Source organism: Carlito syrichta, unplaced genomic scaffold, assembly GCF_000164805.1.
Source record: "Carlito syrichta isolate Samal-C Ts95f unplaced genomic scaffold, Tarsius_syrichta-2.0.1 Scaffold302418, whole genome shotgun sequence".
In the NCBI taxonomy this organism is placed as follows: Eukaryota; Metazoa; Chordata; class Mammalia; order Primates; family Tarsiidae; genus Carlito; species Carlito syrichta.
The window spans coordinates 70,991-93,090 of NW_007246514.1; the positions used below are offsets into that span (position 1 = coordinate 70,991).

A 22,100-nucleotide genomic window follows, 5' to 3' on the forward strand; every position below is an offset into this window, starting at 1 on the left:
GAGCCCAGTGGGCGAGGCTGCGGTGGCCGGGAGCAGCCACTGCACTCCAGTCTGGATGACCGAGTGAGACTCCAACTCAAAAAATAAATAAATAAATAAAATAAAAAATAAAATAAAATAAAATAGCACCCCAGCTCCACCCCTGCATTGCATTCTTGGTCGTTGACCCAGGGTGGCGCCTATGGCTGCCTGACACTGCCCTACATGGCTGTTTGTTTGTGAGTCTCCTGACTGTCTCCTCCAGAGAACGAAAGCTCGTGTGGGTTGGGGTTGGAGTCTGCACTGCCAGTCTCTGGGCAGCACCAGCTCACCACTGGTGCTCATTAAATGCAGGTGTAGACAGTCCCACGTTACCATGATGCAACACACGTTCAATAGAAACGACACTTCAAGTGCACATACAGCCATTCTGCTTTTCCCTTTCGGTACAATATTCCATAAATTACATAAAGCATTCAGCATTTTAATATATCATATGCTGTGCATTAGACGATTCTGCCCTCCTGTATGCTAACTTGAGTGTCCCAAGCACTTTAAGGTAGGCTGGGCTGAGCTCTGTTGTTGGTCGGTTAGATGTGTTAAGTGCATTTTCAACTTCTGATATTTCAGCTTGCTGTGGGTTTATCAGGACATAACCTCTCTGTAAGTCCAGAAGCATCTGAGTCTCTCACCATCCATTTGGCTCCTGTGTTCACAGGGTGAGAGAATGGCATGAACTTCCCTGTTTTTTGGATCTGCCTGGCTCCCGAAGCACAGTTAGTGCAGTGCAGTGCCTGCAAGGTAGCTGTCAAAATTCAGAATCTGCTCATTCTTGAACTGGGGTAGTGAGAGTTCACGTAGGGAAAATTGGCAAATTTGAGAAGTGAGGAAGACTTCTGTGTGTCAAATAAGAGAAAGGGAAGAAATAGAAGGACAGGCTTGAGCAGAACTGCTGGAGCCACTGGGTCTGAGGGGATGGCAGTGGTGCCTTTCTAGCTGACCAGGACTTCCCACTGTCAGTTCCTGTGACCCTGGGTGACAATGGCAATACCTGAACTCATCACTCCAGGGATCCTCTGTTTAGACACATTATTTAAGAGGAGGAAGCAGACCCTGCCTCTTTAGACTGCTTCCCCTCATTACAATACTTCTCCTCTTAAAAGAATAATCTGTGTATCTGGAAAACTCATTCACTGTGCCACGCCTGGTGCTGCCAGGTCCCTGAGGCTTCTCAAATGCAGGTGCCTTCAGTGGGCTCATCCTCCTCTTTCATGCTGAATTACCAGCTCTCTGGCATGGCCTCTTGCCTGACTCTGTTTCCTGCTGTTGCAGAGATATTGCTATGGGACAGGATCCCCACTCGAGGACCAAGGCCGCAAAGCTGCTTGAGGTTCTGAATGCCCTGGAGGAGGAAGAGTCCAGCAGCAACAGGGAGGAGATTTTTATCGCGCCACCTGACAATGCTGCAGGGGAGTTCACAGATGAGGACTCGGGGGATGAAGATGGCCGACGGGACACCCACCTGCCTGGCAGCATGCTGCACGCATCAGTCCTATCTGAGGACTCCAGCACCGGTGGAGACAACGATGACTTGGAGCTGCAGCCAGCCAGGAAGAGGAAGAAGGCAGCGGCGTGGCCTCAGCGCATGTGGACCAAGAGAGACATCCGGCCAGATTTTGGCAGCTGGTCGGCATCCGACCCACACATCGAGGACCTCAAGAGCCAAGAACTGAGTCCTGTGGACCTCTTTGAGTTGTTTTTTGATGAAGGAACAATTAATTTCATTGTTAATGAAACTAATCGTTATGCTTGGCAGAAGAATGTCAACCTGAGTCTCACAGCCCGGGAACTGAAGTGTGTTCTGGGCATTTTGATTTTAAGTGGATATATCTCCTACCCACGGAGAAGGATGTTTTGGGAAACCTCTCCTGACTCGCATCACCATCTTGTGGCTGATGCAATCAGAAGGGACAGATTTGAGCTAATCTTCTCATACCTGCATTTTGCTGATAACAACAAACTTGATGAAAGTGATAGGTTTGCCAAGGTCAGGCCTCTCATCCTGCGGATGAACTGCAATTTCCAGAAGCATGCACCCTTGGAAGAGTTCTACAGCTTTGGCGAGTCCATGTGTGAGTACTTTGGGCACCGGGGGTCCAAGCAGCTACATGCAGGGAAGCCAGTGCCACTGGGCTACAAGATTTGGTGTGGGACGACCAGCAGGGGCTACTTGGTGTGGTTTGAGCCCTCCCAGGACTCCCTCTTCACCAAGCCAGACAAGAGCCTGGATCTAGGAGGCAACATGGTGATAAAGTTTGTGGATGCACTGCAGGAGCGCGGCTTTCTGCCCTACCACATCTTCTTTGATAAGGTTTTCGCGAGCGTCAAGCTCATGTCCATTTTGAGGAAGAAGGGGGTGAAGGCCACAGGAACTGTTCGTGAGTACATGACTGAGCAGTGCCCCCTCAAAGATCCCAAAGAACTGAAAAAAATGAAGAGAGGATCCTTTGATTACAAAGTGGATGAGAGCGAGGAGATTATCGTGTGCCGCTGGCATGACAGCAGCGTGGTCAACATCTGTTCCAATGCCGTGGGCATAGAGCCGGTGAAGCTGACCAGCCGGCCCTCGGGAGCTGCCAAGACGCGGAGGCAGGTGCACCAGCCGTCGCTGGTGAAGCTGTACCAGGAGAAGGTGGGGGGCGTCGGCCGCATGGACCGGAACATCGCCAAGTACAAGGTGAAGATCCGCGGCCTGAAGTGGTACTCGAGCCTCATTGGGTACGTCATCGATGCCGCCCTCAACAACGCGTGGCAGCTGCACAGGATCTGCTGCCAGGACTTCCAGGTCGACCTCCTTGACTTCCGGAGGTACGTGGCCTGCGTGTACCTGGAGAGCAACGCCGACACGTCCTCACAGGGCAGGCGGAGCCGGCGGCTGGAAACCGAGAGCCGCTTCGACATGATCGGGCACTGGATCATCCATCAGGACAAGAGGACCCGGTGCGCCCTCTGCCACTCGCAGACCTACACCCGCTGCGAGAAGTGTCAGAAGGGCGTGCATGCCAAGTGCTTCAAGGAGTACCACATCCGGTGACAAGATGTTTACACCTAGTTACACACAGCAGTTGGAGCACGCCTTTTGTTCAAATAAAAATCTTGCTTTGGGGTATATTTGAGTCCTAGTAAGAATAATCAAAGAAAAACTTGCATGAGTGGTAAAATGGTTTTACTATTGTATACCATGATTTATAATCTAAGATAGGAGGTAGTGTTGTATAGATATCAAGTTAATATGGTGGATTTTTACATTAGGTTTCTCTCACATTAGTCTGAGGCTATCAAACTTTCCAGGATAGATAATCTGCCTTGTATTTACTCAGAATGCTAGAGTTGCAGAGTTCATATTTTCTTGATTAAAATATTTTCCTAATATACATGTATCCCTGTGGAATCTATTTTTATAAGTAACATTAGGTAGGTATCTATTTTTCCCCAAAATGAATGGTTAGCATAATTTATTTAAAATTATATTTTCCCACTTTTTAAAATTTCACTCTTATAAATTCCTGAACTTAGGGGGAACATATTGAAACAAGGAAACATTTTTATTTCGGAAAATCTGGTGAAATGTATTCCAGGAGAATAAAAGAAATACATGTAAAAAGCTGGGCATATCAGAAATCTAAGAGAGCATGTTGAATATCTTCTCTTTGGGAAAGAACTTTTTATAACGTACAAAAAGCCTGTTGAACTTTATAAGCCTGTAAATTTTACATTCATTATCATAATATCAATGCAAAGAAATTGGGAAAATATATTCCAAACTATTACATTTGTAATAATAGCTCCAGTGAACAAAGATCTCATAAACACAGAGATCACAAGAGAAAAATGTGCAAGGTTTTTATAAGAAGACATGATGGAAGATGAAAAACAGGTAAGATAATGTAAGAGACTCTGGTGGCAATTAAATGCAAATAAAAGCAATTACTAGATACCGTTTTTCATCAAATGCTTTTGTTATTTATGATTACTGGTGGTGTAGTTGTGGGAAGGTAACCAATTCATGCAGTACCTGAGGGAACATAAATCTGTAAAACCTTTCTGAAGGTGATCTGGTAAGTTCTGCCCAAAAGCCTTAAAAATTGTTCATAGAATGAAGCCGATGTTCAGTCTGTAGTGCTATAAATAAATAAAAGGTGGGACATATTCTCCTTATGATGGAATCCCAATTCATAATATAGAAGGAAAGATGTAAATAAATACTGCTGTTTGACAAATACCACTGTACAATTTTGCAGGTAAGAACTATTGTTGTATGGTGCACTCAGCAGACAAAATATCTCACAAGATACTCATCAGTTACAAATGGAAAAAAATATCAGGCAGACACCACCTCAACCAAGCACTCCGAGTTAATACCACCTGTAATGAGATGCTGACGTCACATGCCTCTTCCTCTCTGTCCTGAAGCATGAGATAAACCCAAATTGAGGAACATTTCTCAAGACAGTTGGCCTATGCCCTTTGAAAGTGTCAGGACCTTGAAAGACAATGAAGGCAGGGAATTGTCTGAGATTAGATGAGATCAAGGAGTTGTGAAAATGCGTGATGTGTGATATTGGCCTCAGATCCACAAAAAAAGCTTCAAGAAAAGATATTCTTTATTTATGAGATGTAGATAAGTCCTGTAGATTAGTTAGTAGTATTTTATAGAGACTAATTTCCTGGATTGCATAATTGTACCGTGGTTATGAAGGATGTATATGTCTTGCTAAGATGGGTAAAAGGAACTATTGTACTATTGGAACCTTTTTGTAATTCTGAAATAATTTCAAAGTGAACATTAGAAAAATGTTCCTACATTTGGTGCACTCTTTCCATCTTTATACATCTAGCCTGGACACTTTTCAAACATTTGTTGAAACAGGAGGTTTGTTGTTGAGCAAATTCTTTCTGTTTTCTTCTGCATCATGACGATCAGGAATATTAGCCAGGTATTTATTTTTACCTTACTAATGGTCCAGATGAATGAATTGAAATGGTTGTGAAAACAGTCTGTAAAGCTTTTAGAAGCTACTGAATGGCCAATTGTAACCCCTTTCCTAAGAGTTAAAGGAAGTATTACCACCATGGCAGATTTAATAGTCTCATGTTGTAACAGGTGAAGTCTCATGTGCCGTCTTTTCCAGGGAACCAACTCAAGCCCAGACTACCATCTAGTAGAAGGCTGTGTGGACATCAAGTATCACAGCTGACTGTGAAGGCCATTTAACATTCCTTGTTGACATATTCTCAAAGGCAGCCTTGAAGGCACAAAAGGAAACTAGGAGATCGTCACCATGCAAATAGGGAAATAGGTGACCTGATTATCTACCTTGTCAACCATTGTACAATAGAACTGTTGATGAATCTCTTAACTGCAAAATATATAAAAATTGTCCTGGTTATTCTGGATGCCATTTGAACTCTTTCTAGTTGCTAATAAATTAGGCACAACTGAAAAATTTAGTATATACTGATAGCAGACTGTGGAAGCCTGAACAAACTGAAAGTTCTTCAAAATTATGAAAACTCCATCTATAAGATTTCATGAAGTTTAACTGGACAACTATATCTTTAAAAACTATTGCGATATGAAAAAAAATGTACCTTCTTAACCAATTTGAATATACAGTTGTATAATACTGACATCATTGGGCAACAGATCTTTAGAAGTGTTTCATCTTGTAAAACAGAAAGCTATACAAATTCCCCATTTTCCCCTCCCTCCAGGCATTGGCAGCCACCATTCTACTTTCTGTTTCCATGAGTGTGACTATTTTAGATACTTCACATGAGTGAAATCATACAGAACTTTTTCTGGCTGGCTTATTTAGCATAATGCCATCAAGCTTCATCCGTGTTGTAGCATATGACAGGATTTCTTTTAAGTCTGAGTAGTAGTGTATTGTATGTATTTAACACATTTTCCACACCCATTTATCTGTTGATAGACACTTGAGTTACTTTTATCTCTTGACTATCATAAAAATACTGCAATAAACATGCATATGCAAATATCTGAGATCCTGCTTTCAATTTTTTGGCTGTATACCCAGTAATGGGCTTACTGAATCTTACAGTAATTACATTTTAAATTTCTGTGGAACCTCCATACGGTTTTCTATAGTGGCTGCACCATTTCACACTCCTACCTGCAGTGTACAAGGACTCCAGTTTTTCCACGTATTCACCAGTACTTGTTATTTTCTGTTTTTTAGACAGTGGTCATTCTGGTGGGGGTAAGTTGATAGCTCATGGTGGTTTTGTGAATCAAAACCACAATGTGATGCTGAACACCCCCTTTTGTGATGTTGAGCAGCTTTTCCTATGCTTGTTGGCTATTTGTATATCTTTTTTTTTTTAAGAGATATCTATTCAGTTCTGTGCTCATTTTTTGATCAGGTTGTTTTTTATCGAGTAGGAGTCCTTTATATGTTCCACTTTTAACCCTTTACCAGATATATGATTTAAAAATACTTTTTCTCATTCTATAGATTTGTTTGTTGTTTCTCATTCTATTTGTTCATGCATGGAAGTTTTTAAGTTTGATGTAGTCCCATTTGTCTATTTTTGCTTTTGTTGCCTGTGCTTTTTGTATCATATCCCAAGAAATTTTTGCCAAATCTAATGTCATGAAAATTTTTCCCTGTCTTACATTTAGGTCTTTAATTCATTTTGAGCTAATGGTATAAGGTGAGGGTTCAACTTCATTTTTTTGCATATGGGTATCCAGTTTTCTCAGCCCCATTTGTTGAAGATACTGTATTTTTCCAAGTGTATGATCTTGTAGAAGAGGATTTATTCCTGGGCTTTCTATGCTGTTTCATTTGTCTATGTGTTTATATTTATGCCAGTACCACACTGTTTTGGTTTCTATAGCTTTGTAATATTTTTTACTATTGGAAAGTACGAGGCCTTCAGTCTTGTTCTTTTTTCTTTTCTTTTTTTTTTGAGTTGGAGTCTCATTCTGTCGCCCAGACTGAAGTGCAGTGGCATGCTCCTGGCCACTGCTGCAGCCTCGACCTGCTGGGCTCCGGGAGCCTTCTGCCTCAGCCTTCCAAGTAGCTGGAACTACAGGCACGCGCTACCATGCCTGGCTAATTTTTTTGATTTATTGTAGAGCTGAGGTCTCGCCAAGTTGCCCAGGTGGGTCTCGAACCCGTGGGCTCAGGTAATCTGCTCACCTCAGCCTCCCAAAGCGCGGATTACAGGCTGAGCCACCGAGCCCGACTCTTTTTTTTTTTTTTTTTTCTAAGCTTGTTTTGGCTCTTCAGGATTCCTTAAGATTATATATGAATTTTATAATTTTTTTATGCTTCTGCAAAAAAATGCCATTGGAATTTGAATTAGGATTTCATTGAATCTGTAGATTGCTTTGGGAAGTATAGACACTTAAATATTATGTTTTTCAATTTATGAACACAGAGTGTCCCCATTTACTTGTGTTTCCACCCTGCAGTGTTTTGCACATTTCAGTGTGTAAGTCTTTTGCCTGCTTGGTTCAGCTTATTCCTGTTTTATTCTTTTTGATGCTTTTGTAAATGGGATTGTATTCTTAATTTCATTTTTGGATTGTTTATTGTTCGTGTATAGAAATACCACTGAATTTTGTGAGTTGATTTTGTATCTTTCACTTCACTGAATTTGTTGATTAGTTGTGGTGTTTTTGTCTGTGAAGTCCTAAGGGTGTTCTACATACAAGATTATCTAAGAATAGATAATTTTACTTGTTCCTTTCCAAATTTGAGGGCTTTTACTTCTTTTTCTTCTTGATTGCTGTGACTAAGATTTTCACTACTGTGCTGAATAGAAATGGTGACAACAGTCATATTTATCTTATTCCTTATCCTAAAGGAAATGCTTTCAGTTTTTCACCACCAAGTACTATGTTAGCTGTGAGATTTTTGTAAGTGACTGTCATTATGTTGAATAGGCTATTTCCATTTCTAGTTTATTTATTTAAATATTTTTAATGATTATGGATATATAATAATATACATACCTAGCCTCTTGAGTGTGTGAAACATGAAAGAGTGTTCAATTTGTGACTACTTTTTCTGTGTCAATTGAGATGATTGTGTGTTTTTTGTTCTCCATGCTGTTAATGTGATGTATGACATTGATTGATTTTTCAGATGTTGAACTATCCTTGCATTCTAGGAATAGGAATGAATCCCACTTGGTTGTATAGTTATTTTAATATGCTGTTTAATATTAGTTCATATTATTTTGTTGAGAATTTTTGAGATGTTATTATTATTACTTGTAGCAATGAGGGTCCTGCTGTGTTGTCCAGGGTTGTCTCAAACTCCTGTCCTCAAGTGATCATCCCGCCCCAGCCTCCCAAAAGTGCTAGGATTATAGACATGGGCCACCATGCCCAGCAGTTTGAGGATTTTTGCATAAATATTCATCAGGGGATATTGGTCTGTCATTTTTTAGTATCTTTGTCTTTAGTATCAGGTTAATGCTGCCTTCAAATAATATGCTTAGAAATAATTCCTTCTCTTTAATATTTTGGAAGAGTTTCAGGAGGGATGGTTTTAATTCTTTAGATTGGTAGAATTATTCAGTGATATCATCAGGTCCTTAGCTTTTCCTTATTGGGAGGTTTTTGATTCCTGATTCAGTCATACATACACACACACACATGCACACACACACACAAACACACACACACATGTTCAGGTTTGTTATTCATGATTTAGCCTTGATTGTATATTTCTAAGAATTTACCCATTTTTTTCTAGGGTCTCCAATTTATTGGTATATAATTATTCATGGTAATCTGTTATGATCTTTTTTATTCCTATGCCATCAGCTATAATGTCCCCTCTTTCATATGTGATTTAGTTATTCGAGTCCACTTTTTTTCTTAATGAAGCTAAGGCTTTGTCAATTTTGTTGATCTTTTAAAAAAAACTCTTAGTCTTGTTGATTTTTAAAAATTGTTTTTCTGTTCTCTTTTTCTCTTATCTCTGTTCTAGTCAGTATGACTTATTTTCTTCCCCTAACTTTTGGATTGTTACTTTCTTCCTTACTGATTTAGATGCCTTTTATTTCTTTCTCTTACCTGATTGCTCTGGCTAGGACTTCTAGTACTCTGTTGAATAGAAATGGAAAGAGTAAGCATCTTGTCCCTAATCTTAATAAGAGCTTTCAGCTTTTTCACCCATTGAGTATGATGTGAACTGTGAGTTTGTGACATGTGACCTGGTGCCTGGCTCAGCAGGTAGATCATCCTGGTGCTGAGGTCCACTAGGATAGATCTGTTGACTGAATTTGTGGAGGTGGGCCTGGTCCCTGGGCAGGCCCCTACTCTGTATCTGTGGGTGCTGGTCTGACATCTGGGTTTATGGGGGCCAACTTGGTACTGAGGTGATCCTTGAGCTTGACTTTGTGGGGTCCAACCTGGTGCTGGCATAGGTCTGGTCCCTGGGTCTATAAGAGCTTACCTATTGCTGGAGTAGGCCTGGAGCTTGAGTCTGAAGTGTTGGACCTAGTTCCTAAGTCTGTGGGAGCTGACCCATAAGATGGGTCCACATGGTTGGTCCTGTAGCTTGGCACTAAGGGGGACTGGCTCAGCAGTGGAATAAGCCTGAAGCCTGGGGGTGCAGGGCCAGCCTGGAGCCTGGGGCCATGGGTGCTGGTCTGGCAATAGGGCAAGCCTGGAGCTGGTTTTAACTGGGGCAAATATGCTACTGGGGTCTATGACAAAGTCAAGTGCTCACTTCATTCTTCTTCCCCCATGCAGGGTCTCTTTCTGTGCTGTGCTGCAGGCTTGGGGAGGGGCAATGCAAATAATGTGAAACTGTCTCTCCTGCCCTCTCAAATGTGTCCTTTCTTATTTCTGTGCTACATGCAGGTGCTGTGATCTCTCACTTGGTTTCCTTAGCTCTTGTGAGACTATCTTCCTGAATGGGGGATAGATGTTCAAATTGATGCTTCTGGCTGGATGAGGTAGTTCAAGCCTGTAATCCCAGCACTTTGGGAGGTCAAGGCAAGAGGATTTCCTGAGCTGAAGGGTTCAAGATCAGCCTGGGCAACTTGGTGAAACCTTGTCTCTACAATAAATTAAAAAATAAGCCGCACATGATAGCACACACCTATAGTTCCAGATACTTGGAAGACTGAGGTGGAAGGATCACCTGAGCCCAGCAGGTCAAGTCTGTGGTGGTCATGAGCATGCCACTGCACTCCAGCCTGGGCAACGGAGACTCCGACTCAAAAATAAAATCAATGCTTCTGTGAGGGGATGAAAGTCCTTTTCCACCATCTTGCTAACGTCACTTCTGTTTGTCTATATTCTTAACTGTTGATGGGAATGGATTGATATTAGGCATGAAAATGCAATTTTCTAACTATCAGTTGCCAGAAGATAAATGATAAAGAGCCTCAAACTTAAACACTCAGATATTTTCTTTAGAGAGACCCAATTATATTGCTTTTATAAGCTTAATAAAAATATGAAACATTTTTGAGCACATGCACTTAAAAATATTCTGTTTGCAACACCTTGAAACAGAGAAGTGAGATGGAGTGGTAAAGGGAAAATGTCAAAATGATTTAAATAAAGGAGTGGAAAGGAAAATGAAAAAGACATACATGCCCACAGAATTGAGAAGGGTTTATAAAAAAAAATAAGCTAGAGTGAGAAGGTAGAGAGGAAAAGGGTCCAGGGAGACTGAGAAAGACATTAGGAGGCCTGAGATGGAGGAGTAAACACTCAGAGAGACAGACATTGAAAGATGGTAAAGAGCTGGGCTTGGTGGCTCAGCCTGTAATCCCGCGCCTTTGGGAGGCTGAGGTGAGTGGATTGCCTGAGCCTGTGGGTTCGAGACCCACCTGGGCAACTTGGTGAGACCTCATCTCTACAATAAATCAAAATAATTAGCTGGGCGTAGTAGCACGCGCCTGTAGTTCCAGCTACTTGGAAGGCTGAGGCGGAAGGATCGCTGGAGCCCAGGAGGTCGAGGCTGCGGTGGCCGGGAGTGGCCACTGCACTCCAGTCTGGGTGACAGAGTGAGACTCCAACTCAAAAAAAAAAAAGAAAGATGGTAAAGAAGAGAGGAAGAAAGAGAAGAGGGAGAAACAGAGAGAAAAGATAGGTAAGGATGAGGTGGGTCTTCACAGACTGTAAAAGGTATATATACTCCTGCTTTCCTTGCCTTTGGGCTTCTCATGGGTTTTCCTTATTTGAGACAGGAAGCTATAGAGTCACTGTTTCCAGCTCTTCAGATTCCCTTGGCTATAAATACTTAAGAATGTTCAGTGCAATGTTAAGATTACATGGAGACCAGGATTTTCTCAGGTCTAGGCTAGGTGGTTGCACAGTATTTATTTTAAGACTGAGATGAGCTTATTCCATCCTGACCTTAGATTTGTGTTTGATCAGGCTGATCCCACATAGGTGAGGAGAAGTATACTTTTCTCCAAGTCAGGACAAAGGAGAAATACTCAGGCTAAAAATGGTTCTAAAATCTTCACATTCTATAGGAATAATAACGGGAACCTAGACAAAGGCAATCAAACGGGGTTGTTATAATCCCACTTTAAAAATAAATGACAGAGCTGTGTGTGAGATGAGGCAGGGAAGATGGTTACATTGTAACAAAAATGGCTGAAGAGGTGAAATCTAAATCTGGAGGGAAAAAAAGAAATGAACTGAAACTACTAAGTTAGAATAGAGTTTAGGAGTGAATTTTGTGATAAAATGTGGTTTGTTAGTGAGGATGCTGGTTATCTAATTGTTTACTTCAGGGGAATAAGGGACTCATGGCAATTTTAGTCATCTGCAAAGAGTAATTCTGTTTCAGTGAACCTTTAAAGTTTATATTAGAGATTGTCAGTAATTCAAACTCAAAATAATTCCAATCCAAGTAAAGAGAAGAGTCAATATCCCATTCTAGTTTTGCTTGTGTCTTAATAGTTTATCTCTTGAAGCATCTCACTTCTTTTCGAGACTTTAGGGAGTGAGGTTGCACTAGATAACTTTTATCATCACTCTAGATGTTTCCAGAGAGAGGTTTCCAATTAGATTAGAAAGAAGTGGTTTCTTCCACATGACTTTGGTCTCCATGGAGAGAGATTTTGACAGGACAGTGGAGTCTTCTTGGACGCCTGGACTGCCTTGGTTCTTTCCCAACTGCTGAGTTGAGTTGGTGTTGCTTTACACTCACCAGAACTCTGCTGACAAGGGGTGTGACATCGGTAACAGTGAACTGGTGTTTGAGAGCTTTACCTGGCAATTTTCTTTTCCCAGTTTTTTTATTTTCTTGAAAATAAGTCAATACATTAAAGCTTCCTTTTGTTCTTGCTGAGAGAAAGAAGGTACTTATAAAATTTTGTTTGTGTGGAGCCACAGACTCTGGAAGCAAGCAAGACCTGTAAATCTCACTTCCCTTTTCAGCTCAAGTCCCATTCTAGTGGATGCTTCCTGCCCCATCCCAGCTGTGAAAGACAACTCTGCCATACTGGTTATTGGGATGTGATAAAGTGCTTTACGTAGTTAATGAGACAGGCATTATCACATATAGTAGTTTATAATAGACATTATTATCAGGCCTTCGCCAAACTGTGGCATGACTTCACTAAAACAAATTGAAGCAGAACGCTTGCATGGCTATTCAAGTGTTTTGTGTGTTTTTGTTTTTAATAGGAGTCTCACTCTTGTTGTCCAGGCTGGCGTGCAGTGGCACACTCATGGCCACCACAGCCTCGACCTGCTGGGCTCAGGCAGTCCTTCTTCCTCAGCCTTCCAAGTAGCTGGAACTACAGGCACATGCAACCATGCTGGCGTAATTTTTTGATTTATTGTAGAGATGAGGTCTCGCCAAGTTGCCCAGGCTGGTCTCGACCCTGTGGGCTCAGGCAGTCCTCTGACCTTGGCCTACCAAAGTGCTGGGATTATAGGCATGAGCCACCGCACCCAGCCTTCAAGTGTATTTTTAAGCTGCTGGCTGAGTAGGGCATTTATAAACTACATTCTGTCTTGTTTTATTTAGTGTAGTACACTTGTTATATTGGAAAGACAACTGAAGTGCAAGGAATTCAGCTTTATGTTCAGAAATAGGATTATGGATGCTCAAACCTGATAGCTGGTACCTGATTAAATGCTTATGGAGTAAGGTATGTGACATTGTATAGCTCTGCTTATCACTGTCAAAAAGACTCCTGGCTTATATCTTCCCCAACCTGCCTTGCCATACACCTCATTTGGCATATATATTTCTTCCTAGCACAGATAATTTACATTACTCACTTACATGAAGACTATCCTAAAACACTGCTTATACTTCTTATAGATCAAAACATTTCTTCCTTGTAATCCTCAACATATTTTGTATTTACAAATACATCATCTTTTTTTTAAAAGCAGAATTTATTGAGAAGATAGAAAATCTTCCACTGTGGGAGGGGACCCCACCCCATCATCTCTTTTTAACAGGGATTTAAGGATGACTTATGGATATACATTATAATTCCCAGCCCTTTGTTTTGTTCTTAGCCATGGAACATTTCTTTTCTTTCTTTTTTTTTTCTTTTTTAAAGATGTGGAGTACAATTCAGGATTAGGTGTACAAGTCATCGTACAGGTAAAATTTGGGCCTCCCTTTGGTCCTCACTTCACCCAGTTTGAGATCAGATACTGATGTTGTGCCTCCCGTCCCATGGCAGTTTCCGATTACTGCCAATCCCTTTCTTATAGTAGTATGGTAAATGTTCAGGGTCCACTTATGAGTGAGAACATGTGGGTACTCATTTCTTTTTTTCTGTGGTAAATCACTGACTCTAACACCAAGGTATATTTCCTATTCTTCATTGTGTCTTCTTGCTTTTAAATGATTGTCTAAATAATTTTACTTTGTGCCAAACCAGTCGCCAAACCAAGTTATTAAAATGTAATTTATGTACTAGCAAATTAATTGGTACCTTAGAATCAATTGCAATCTGTTCATATCATCAGATGTTAGAACAGTAATACTTCCACATTTATAGATTTAGCTACATTCTATTTTCCTCTCTGTTTAAATGTGAATGTTTACCCCTACAACACTAACTAGAAGAAAAGTAGAAGAAATGAAAAAAATACTCAAATTCATTCTAGTGACATAAATGTACAGAAAAGTGTCCAATTTCATCAAGTTCAATAAAATTACATTTTCTTAAATAATTGAAACTTTGAAAATCATAATATGTATTATTTTTGGTAATGGGGACCATTTTGTAAAATAATTAAATTTTTAAGTGGCAGAACAGTGTTTTATTTTTTTTTTTAATGGTTTAAATGGTTTTTTTAGGTCTATGAAAGACCTTAGAGACAATCTAATCTAGACCCTTCTTCTTGTTTTATTTTTTTATACATATTTTTTATTTTAAAATTGTGGGGTACAGTTAGGGGTTAGGTATACAAATATGCATTGTGCAGGTACCCTTGTTGAAGTGTGCCCCCCCATCCCCAGGCAGATATTGACTACCGTTAATCCCACCTCCCTTCCCTTCCTTGCCCCCCCCCATAGTTTCCCACCACTGTCAATTCTTTTCTTATAGTATTATGATAGTTGTTCAAGGTTCACTTATGAGTGAGAACACGTGATACTCAGATCTTTGTTTCTGTGAGAGATCACTCAGTATTATAAACTCTAATTCCATCCAGGTTGCTGCAAAATTCATGATTTTGTTCTTTTTTATGGCTGTGTAATATTCCATTGTTTATATGGACCACTTCATTTTAAAGATTGAAAACTGGTTAGGTGTGGTGACTCACACATGTTATCTCAGAACTTTGAAAAGTGGAAGCAGGAGGATTGCTTGAGGTCAGGAGTTTGAGACCCATCTAGGTAATATAGCAAGACCTTGTCTCTACAAAAAAATTTAAAAATCAGCTGGATGAGGTGGTACATGCCTGTAGTCCCAACTACTCAGGAGGCTGAGGTGGAAGGATCACCTGAGCCCAGGAGGTCTAGGCTGTGGTAAACTATGATCATGCTTACTGTTCTCTAGTCTGGGTGACAGAGTGAGACTTTGACTTGAAAGAAAGAAAGAGAGAGAGAGAGAGAAAGAGAATGAAAACCAAGTAGTCTTAAATTTATATCTTTTCCTATGGATATTTTGGAAACTGGAGCATTTGTAGTTGAGTAAGGCATCATTGATTTAGTTCCCTTTCTTGGTGAAACTTCATCATCACAAGTATCATCACTATTCCCCCACTACCACAACCACCACCACCATTATCACCATCATCAATTCTAGAGTGCCCAGCTCCTGGAGGTTCATAATCCAATGGTATGGACCTAACATCCTCAAAGAAGCATGAAAGAAAATAAGCATGCTTCACCAGTTTTATGTATATATGACCTGAATCCTTGGAGCCAATGGTCCCATTGCAATTTTAAGTGTGGAAAGATCAGAACCGAGGCCTTGATGTTTATATAAGCAGGACTGATTAAACTAATGATTAACATCCATCATATATTTTTTGTCTAATTTGAGGTTAAGCAGCATCCCAACAGCTTTTTCAGATCAGCCACCACCTCCTTGTTCCTCAGACTGTAGATGAGAGGGTTCAGCATGGGAATGAGGATGGCACCAAGCATAAAGAGAACCTGGTCCAGCTTGGGACTGTGGTAAGAACTAGACCTCACGTAGACCAGCACGGCTGGACCAAAGTAGAGGCTCACCACAGTCAGGTGGGAGGAACAGGTAGCCAGGGCTTTGTTCCTGCCTTCAGGAGAGTTCATGCAGAGGACAGCAAGAAAGATGAGGGCATAAGAGGTCAGGATGAAGGATAAGGGAATGAGGAGCACCACAATGCTTGTCCCCACCACAGCCTTCTCATAGGCAGAGATGTCCTCACAGGCCAACTTTAGAATGGCCATGATCTCACAGAGGAAATGGAAAATCTCTTTGGAACCACAGATGAGAAAATGCATGGCATAGGCTGTATTTGCAAGTGATGTAAGGGTGCCCCCAGCCCAGGATGTGGCAGCCATCTGTAGACAGACCCTCTGGCTCATGATGAGGGCATATCTCAGGGGCTACAGATGGCCACATACTGGTCATAGGACATGAGGGTGATGAGGATGCACTCAGCAATTCCTAGAATCAGAAAGAAGATCTGAGTCCCACAGGCCATCCGTGAGAAGAAGTTGGCTGTCATCTTGGGAAAAGTGCTAGAGATTAATGTCAGGTCCATGAGAGCCAACTGACTGAGCAGGAAGTACATGGGCATATGGAGGTGAGAATCCACCCAGATCAGAAGAATAAGGATAGAGTTTGCAGTGATAGCAACAGTGTAGATCAGGAGAATGACAGAGATAAGGAAGTTGATATGTTTCATACCAGGAAAGAGACCCAAGAGGATAAAATCCATATTCAAAGACTCATTCCTTTTATCCATATCTCTGCCTTAATAGTTGGAAATAATCAACCCTGGGGGGAAAAGCAAGAGTTGGAGAAAACATGATTTATTGGATTCTGTTTCCCAAGCTTTTTCCTTTCTTATACTTGGTCAGCATCAGCAGGCTGTGAAACTTCTGCAAATGACAGCATTTTAGCTAATTTCATGGCTAAGGAAGACATTTTATGTCCTTGCCCATCCTCTGTACTCTCAGAATAAATTATTGCCAGACAGGTCAGATAACATCCAGCCTGCATGTAATAGCAGTAATCCAAAATTAATAATACCACTTTCTCTTCTTCCTACCTCATTGCTCAGAAACCTCTCTTTCCTCAATGCCATCTCACTGTTCTGCCTGAAAATTTGAAAAGTTTATTACATTTGCTCCATTCTCACAGCCACATATTTTTCCATCCTAATATATGCCAGACACTGTACTAGGTAGGTCTTTGGGAGTATTGTCTCTTATGCCAAAGTCCATTAACTTCATTGAAGAAGGTGACCAGTGAAGTATTGTCTCTTATGCCAAAGTCCATTAACTTCATTGAAGAAGGTGACTAGTGAAGTGTTCATATGGAAAACATGAAGGATGTTATAATGGGAGAATATAGATGATACATGGTACAATAGAGATGCAGAGTATTCAGTTGTTAGCAGCTAGAAGAAGTGAATGATGACAAAAGTCTAACCTCACACAGCTTTTTTTTTTTAAATCAAATCACCGAATTTGAGACTTAGCATCATGGAATTGTAGGCTTTTACAGAGGAAGGATGACTAAGAGGTCGCCTCTCCCGGAGAGGTTAAGTGGTTTGTCCAAAGTCACATCACTACCCAGTGTTGAAGAGGAATGACTAAATATCATGTCCAAACAACTTTTCCAATTACAGCCCACTTCCAGTTCCTCATTAAATATATTCATAGTAGCTATGTTTTTATTAAACATAACCTCGTATTGTTCTTTGCTTTATTTGTTAAGGGATGCCTGTTCCTATCATGGATATCTCCCAGATTTCAGTGGCTTAAGATAAGTGTATTTTTCATCAGATAATGTCCAAATAGACATCATCAGGTGCGTGGCTCTCCTCTGAGTGACATTTTGGGGACCCAGGTTCCTACCATCTTATTGCTCACCATCTCCAACACTGACTTTTAAGGTTATTGTGTTCATCTGCATCAAACAGGCTGCAGGCAGATGTGGGAGTGTTAACAGGCCAAGCCTGAAAGTGTTGTGTGGGCCAGCCCCTAATATTCAGACCTAGTCACTTGACCACATTTCCCTGCAGCTAGCATATCTTGGTGCACGTGAAGAAGAGGAAATGGATTGGGTAAACAGCTGCCAGTACCAGTCACATCTACTAAGTCAATTTGTGTCTACATAAGGCCTATGAGCTGATTCATGATAGAGATACAGTTTTGCATTCCTTTACCACTTTACCTGACTGTAATGATGGTCCTATCAGTACTTGAATTGAACATGTGTTTCCAGACACTCAGGAGAGCAGCTACTTCCTCCCCTCCTGTGGACCTGATTCTTAATCCTTTCAAAATAGTATTGATATTGCTATGAAGCAATAGTTTTCTATTGCTGCATTATAATTATCCCAAGATTTAACAGCTGAAAATAACACACATTTACTACCTCACTGTTTCTTTCCATCAGGAATCTGAGTTCATTTTAGCAGGGTTTCTCTGTCTGAAGATCTCTGACACAACTGTAATCTAAGTGCCGGCTGGTGCTGCAGCTTCATCTGAATGCTCAACTGGGGGAGGATCTACTTCCAAGCTTGCTCAGCTGTTGTTGACAGGGTTCAGTCTAGCCCTCGTGGACTGTTGGCCTGAGAGCTTCAATTTCTTGCTAGTTGATGACTTGTGGGGGTCTCCCTTCTTTGGTTTTCCACAGGGCAGGTAACAGCACAAAAACTGGCTTCCTCCAAGAAAGAAGAAAGGAGAGGAAGAAAAAGAGCAGGATTTTTATCATCTAGAACATACGCAAAGGAGAAAAAGAGCAGGATGGAAGCCACAGTCTTTTGGTAACCGGATACCAGAAGTGATGAGTGATAAGATGCAGCCTTTGTTCTGGGGACAAGATTACACAAGGGCATGCATACCAACAAACAAGGATCACTGAGGTCCTTTGAAGCTCCGTAGCTCGAAGATTCTCCAAGCTCATTGTATTTTTGTAGTATCCTTGAAATTTAGACTTAGAAGGCACCTTTGAAAAATCCACTTCACTCTTACCCTAGTCATTTTTATCTATCTGTTATTATAATAAAAATTACAGTTTCAAAAAATTAAATGATTAGTCCCAGATCACCCAGTTAGTTAACAGTGAAGGAATTATAGCTCAGGCCGACTATTATCTTGACTTTCTTAATTACTTGCTGGGCTTTACTATAAATTATTTCTTATTTTCAACTTATTTGTATTATTTTACTTTTAGATCACTTAGGGAACAAACACAGATACTACAAATTAGTGTAAAAGTATTCACTTTAATAAATAAATACTGTGAGAGAATGTTTAGAAAGTCATGAATATAACTAATTTTTACCTTTTAAATTATTTGTTATGGTTTGTATGTGGATTTTTATCGTCTAGAACATACACAAAATATTAATGTATTTCAATTTTATGTATTTATAATGTCATTTATACATAAAACTGGCAAAAGTCTACCCATTGAAAATATACAATTATCCCTTAATCCTTAAATGAAGATCTGTAAATATACATGTTGTCAGTGTGTTTTGGGGTATGTCCATGTCTTTGCAGATCAAGTGTGGTGATAACCATTCTGCCTATAATTGTCAGGCAAATGAATCATTGCAGTTGATCTGCAAGGTGATATGACTAGCTGAATTAGCTTAGAAGAATCAGTCATGGCAGTTGCAATTTTGCTACTTGAATTAAACCAGAATTTTTAGGTGTACTGGCCTAGATCTCTGCCTGCTCTGCAACTTTCCTTTTTCTGGGTCTGAACCCTTGTATTGTATGGATTCAGACCTTTCTATCCCAAAGCTCACAGCCCTGAACAAAGAGGTGAACAGGCTCATTCCTCCGAGTGCCAGTATGCTCACTCTTAGCACTTTCCAGTAAGTTTATATGCCAGTACACTCCCTGGATGGCGATGTGACAGGAGATCTTCATCCTGAGACCCATCCTATTTTCAACATTGCCTTGTTTCATCTGGAAGGGCCCGGTGCCCTCTTACTCTGATACCCTTTTCCTGATTAAACCCCTCTCTGTGAGAGATCTGCTAAGTGAATGTCCTATGATTTCACAGGCCACCTCCTATGAGGAGTCACTGAGCTCCTCAGGAAAAAAAGCCCAGAGTCAAAGACATGGACTCTTGAAGGAGTCATCACTGGCTTCAGGAAGCCAACTGGGAAAAAGTAGTAGGGAGTCATCCCTGGCACCCCTCCAAGCATGCAGCAGAATCATGCATCCCTCCTTCACCCTGTCTCTCTTTTCTCACCTGTTTATTATCTTTCATCCACACATTTACTGTGTCATTTAAAGTTCATGTGCCATTTAAAGTTACATGTTTAGTCTCCAAAGAGCCTCTCAATGATTCCTTCCTCTCATTTAAAATTTTACTCTTCCACTCACTGTTCCTCTGTGCTTCACTTTCTTCATTAGCCACCAATTCTGGTTTCTTTAATTCCTTACAAGATCCCGTAAGGAGACTGGGGAAATGTATCCCATTATGCAGTCTTCCCTTTTACCTTCCCTTTCAGTGGAGAACAAATTCTAATTTCTCTGATGTTGCCAGAAGAGGAAAATATATTTGGATGGAAAATACATTTGTATAGAACAAGCAGATGAGTTTTTTTCTTTTTTTATTTTTCTTTTTTCTTGTTTGAGACAGGGTCTCATTCTTTCACCCAGGCTGGAGCACAGTGTCACAATCTTAGCTCACCACAGCCTCCACCTCCTGGGCTCTAGTGATCTTCCCTTGCTAGACTCCCAGTAGCTGGGACTACAGACACACACTACCATGCCTGGGTGTTTTTTTTGGTATTTTTTTGTAGGGATGTGGTCTCACTATGTTGCCCAGAGTAGTCTTGAACTCCTTTCCATCTACTCAGTCTTCTTCCCACTGGCTACTGTGAATCTCCTCTCAAGGGGTAATGGGTCTATTTTTAGACAGTCATAACTTGTGGTCTCAGTCCATTGATTGGATTCTCAGAAAAGCTAATTAGCTTCACTTTGATCACTCCTTTCATTCACTCATTCTACCCACATTGCAATACCTCTATCTTGCTCATTTATCATGATCTCCTATACAACAGGCTGCACCTTTAAGACAACTACCAATAAAAAGTAATCATTTTTTACATCTTTCAGATGTTTCTAAACAGTTGGTGGATGTGGGAGAAGGTGGGAAGGCATGTGTGCATGAACAAGGAAGCACGATGGAGAGTGCTGGAACAAAGTCACAGAGCTGATCTTAGGAAAAGAGCATGTAAGAGAGTGAAGGAAATTTTCATTTCCTAAATTTTAAAAAAGGCAGTATACTGCATGCTTGTGCTTGTGCACTCTTTCTCTCTCTCTCCCACCCCCATCAGATTTTCTTAAAAACCTTCTTTTTTTTTTTGAGTTGGAGTCTCACTCTGTCGCTCAGGCTGGAGTGCAGTGGCATGCTCATGGCCACCCAGCGTCCACCTGCTGGGCTCCAGCGATCCTTCCACCTCAGCCTTCCAAGTAGCTGGAACCACAGGCATGTGCTACCATGCCCGGCTAATTTTTTGGTTTATTATAGAGATGAGGTCTCGCCAAGTTAAAAAAGCTTCTTAACCCTCTTCTTATATTCTTGAGAATGAGAATTTGTTGTCACAGAATATTTGCTTAAGAATCCACAATTGATAAAGATGTAATGGCCTATGGCTTTTGGCCTTAGAGGATAACCTCTCATTGATATGGCACTATGTTTTATTGTCTGGTGGAGAGTAACCCCCAATGGTGTGTGGTTTTATTACTCTGTAGAAAGTAACTAGCCATACATAAAACTTAGCAATTGTAATCATATCCTGGTCCTGTTTTTCCAATTGGCCACATAAATGCCTGTTCTTCAAATGTTTTCGAACTAACTACCTAGTTTGGTAATTAGTAAAGGAAAATAAAACTTTAAACATGCCAACAGAAAACTCTTAAGACTGTTTTTACAAAAAAAGTTCCTTTTCATCCTAAGTTATAAAGTTCTTTTGGATAAGCAACCTGGAACACAAATAGGAAGCTAGGAGGAAAAGAGAAAACCTTGTCTAAATTTGGGGGAAAGTTGATTCAAAAATTCCTTCTCCCCATTGCAGCTCAACTGATTAGGTTTAGTGCTGTTTTATGGACCACTGTGCTTAGTGGATGCAGGACATGGGGGCAGGTGTTCTCTTTCTGGCCAGCTTCTTTTCACAAAGCTGTTAACAAGCCTGAGTTGAGGCTTGTGAGGAAAGAGTTCATATAGCAGCTCTGGTTTGCTAAATCCTTGCTCAACTCAGGGTACGCCTGAAGCTGACTCTGTCCTGTGGCCCTGGTCAGAAAACTAATCACTGGCATGTTTACATGATTGCTGATGAATGATGCTCTTTTGCTCACCTAGTGTACTAGGGCAAGGTGTAACAGACTGACAGCATAGTTGGAAGTAAACATGAAGACTTATGGGGGTACCCCTGGTCCCTGTTT

General features: G+C 40.8%; 2 protein-coding genes across 2 annotated transcripts in view; one reads left to right on the top strand and one right to left on the bottom strand.

The window, feature by feature from the left end:
• The window catches only part of PGBD2 (piggyBac transposable element derived 2), a 5,283-nt gene extending 1,307 nt beyond the window's left edge, over positions 1–3,976 (top strand). The window contains exon 2 of the mRNA XM_008056615.1: positions 1,312–3,976. Coding sequence (XP_008054806.1) covers positions 1,312–3,073 — 1,762 coding nt within the window. The 3' untranslated portion in view covers positions 3,074–3,976. The remainder of the gene's footprint in view (positions 1–1,311) is intronic.
• An 11,530-nt stretch (positions 3,977–15,506) lies between these two features.
• LOC103258945 (olfactory receptor 2T35-like) lies at positions 15,507–16,423 on the bottom strand. Its single transcript, XM_008056618.1, is given in 2 exon segments — positions 15,507–16,063; positions 16,066–16,423. Coding segments are annotated over 2 exon segments (915 nt in total).
• Between the last annotated feature and the right edge of the window lie 5,677 nt (positions 16,424–22,100).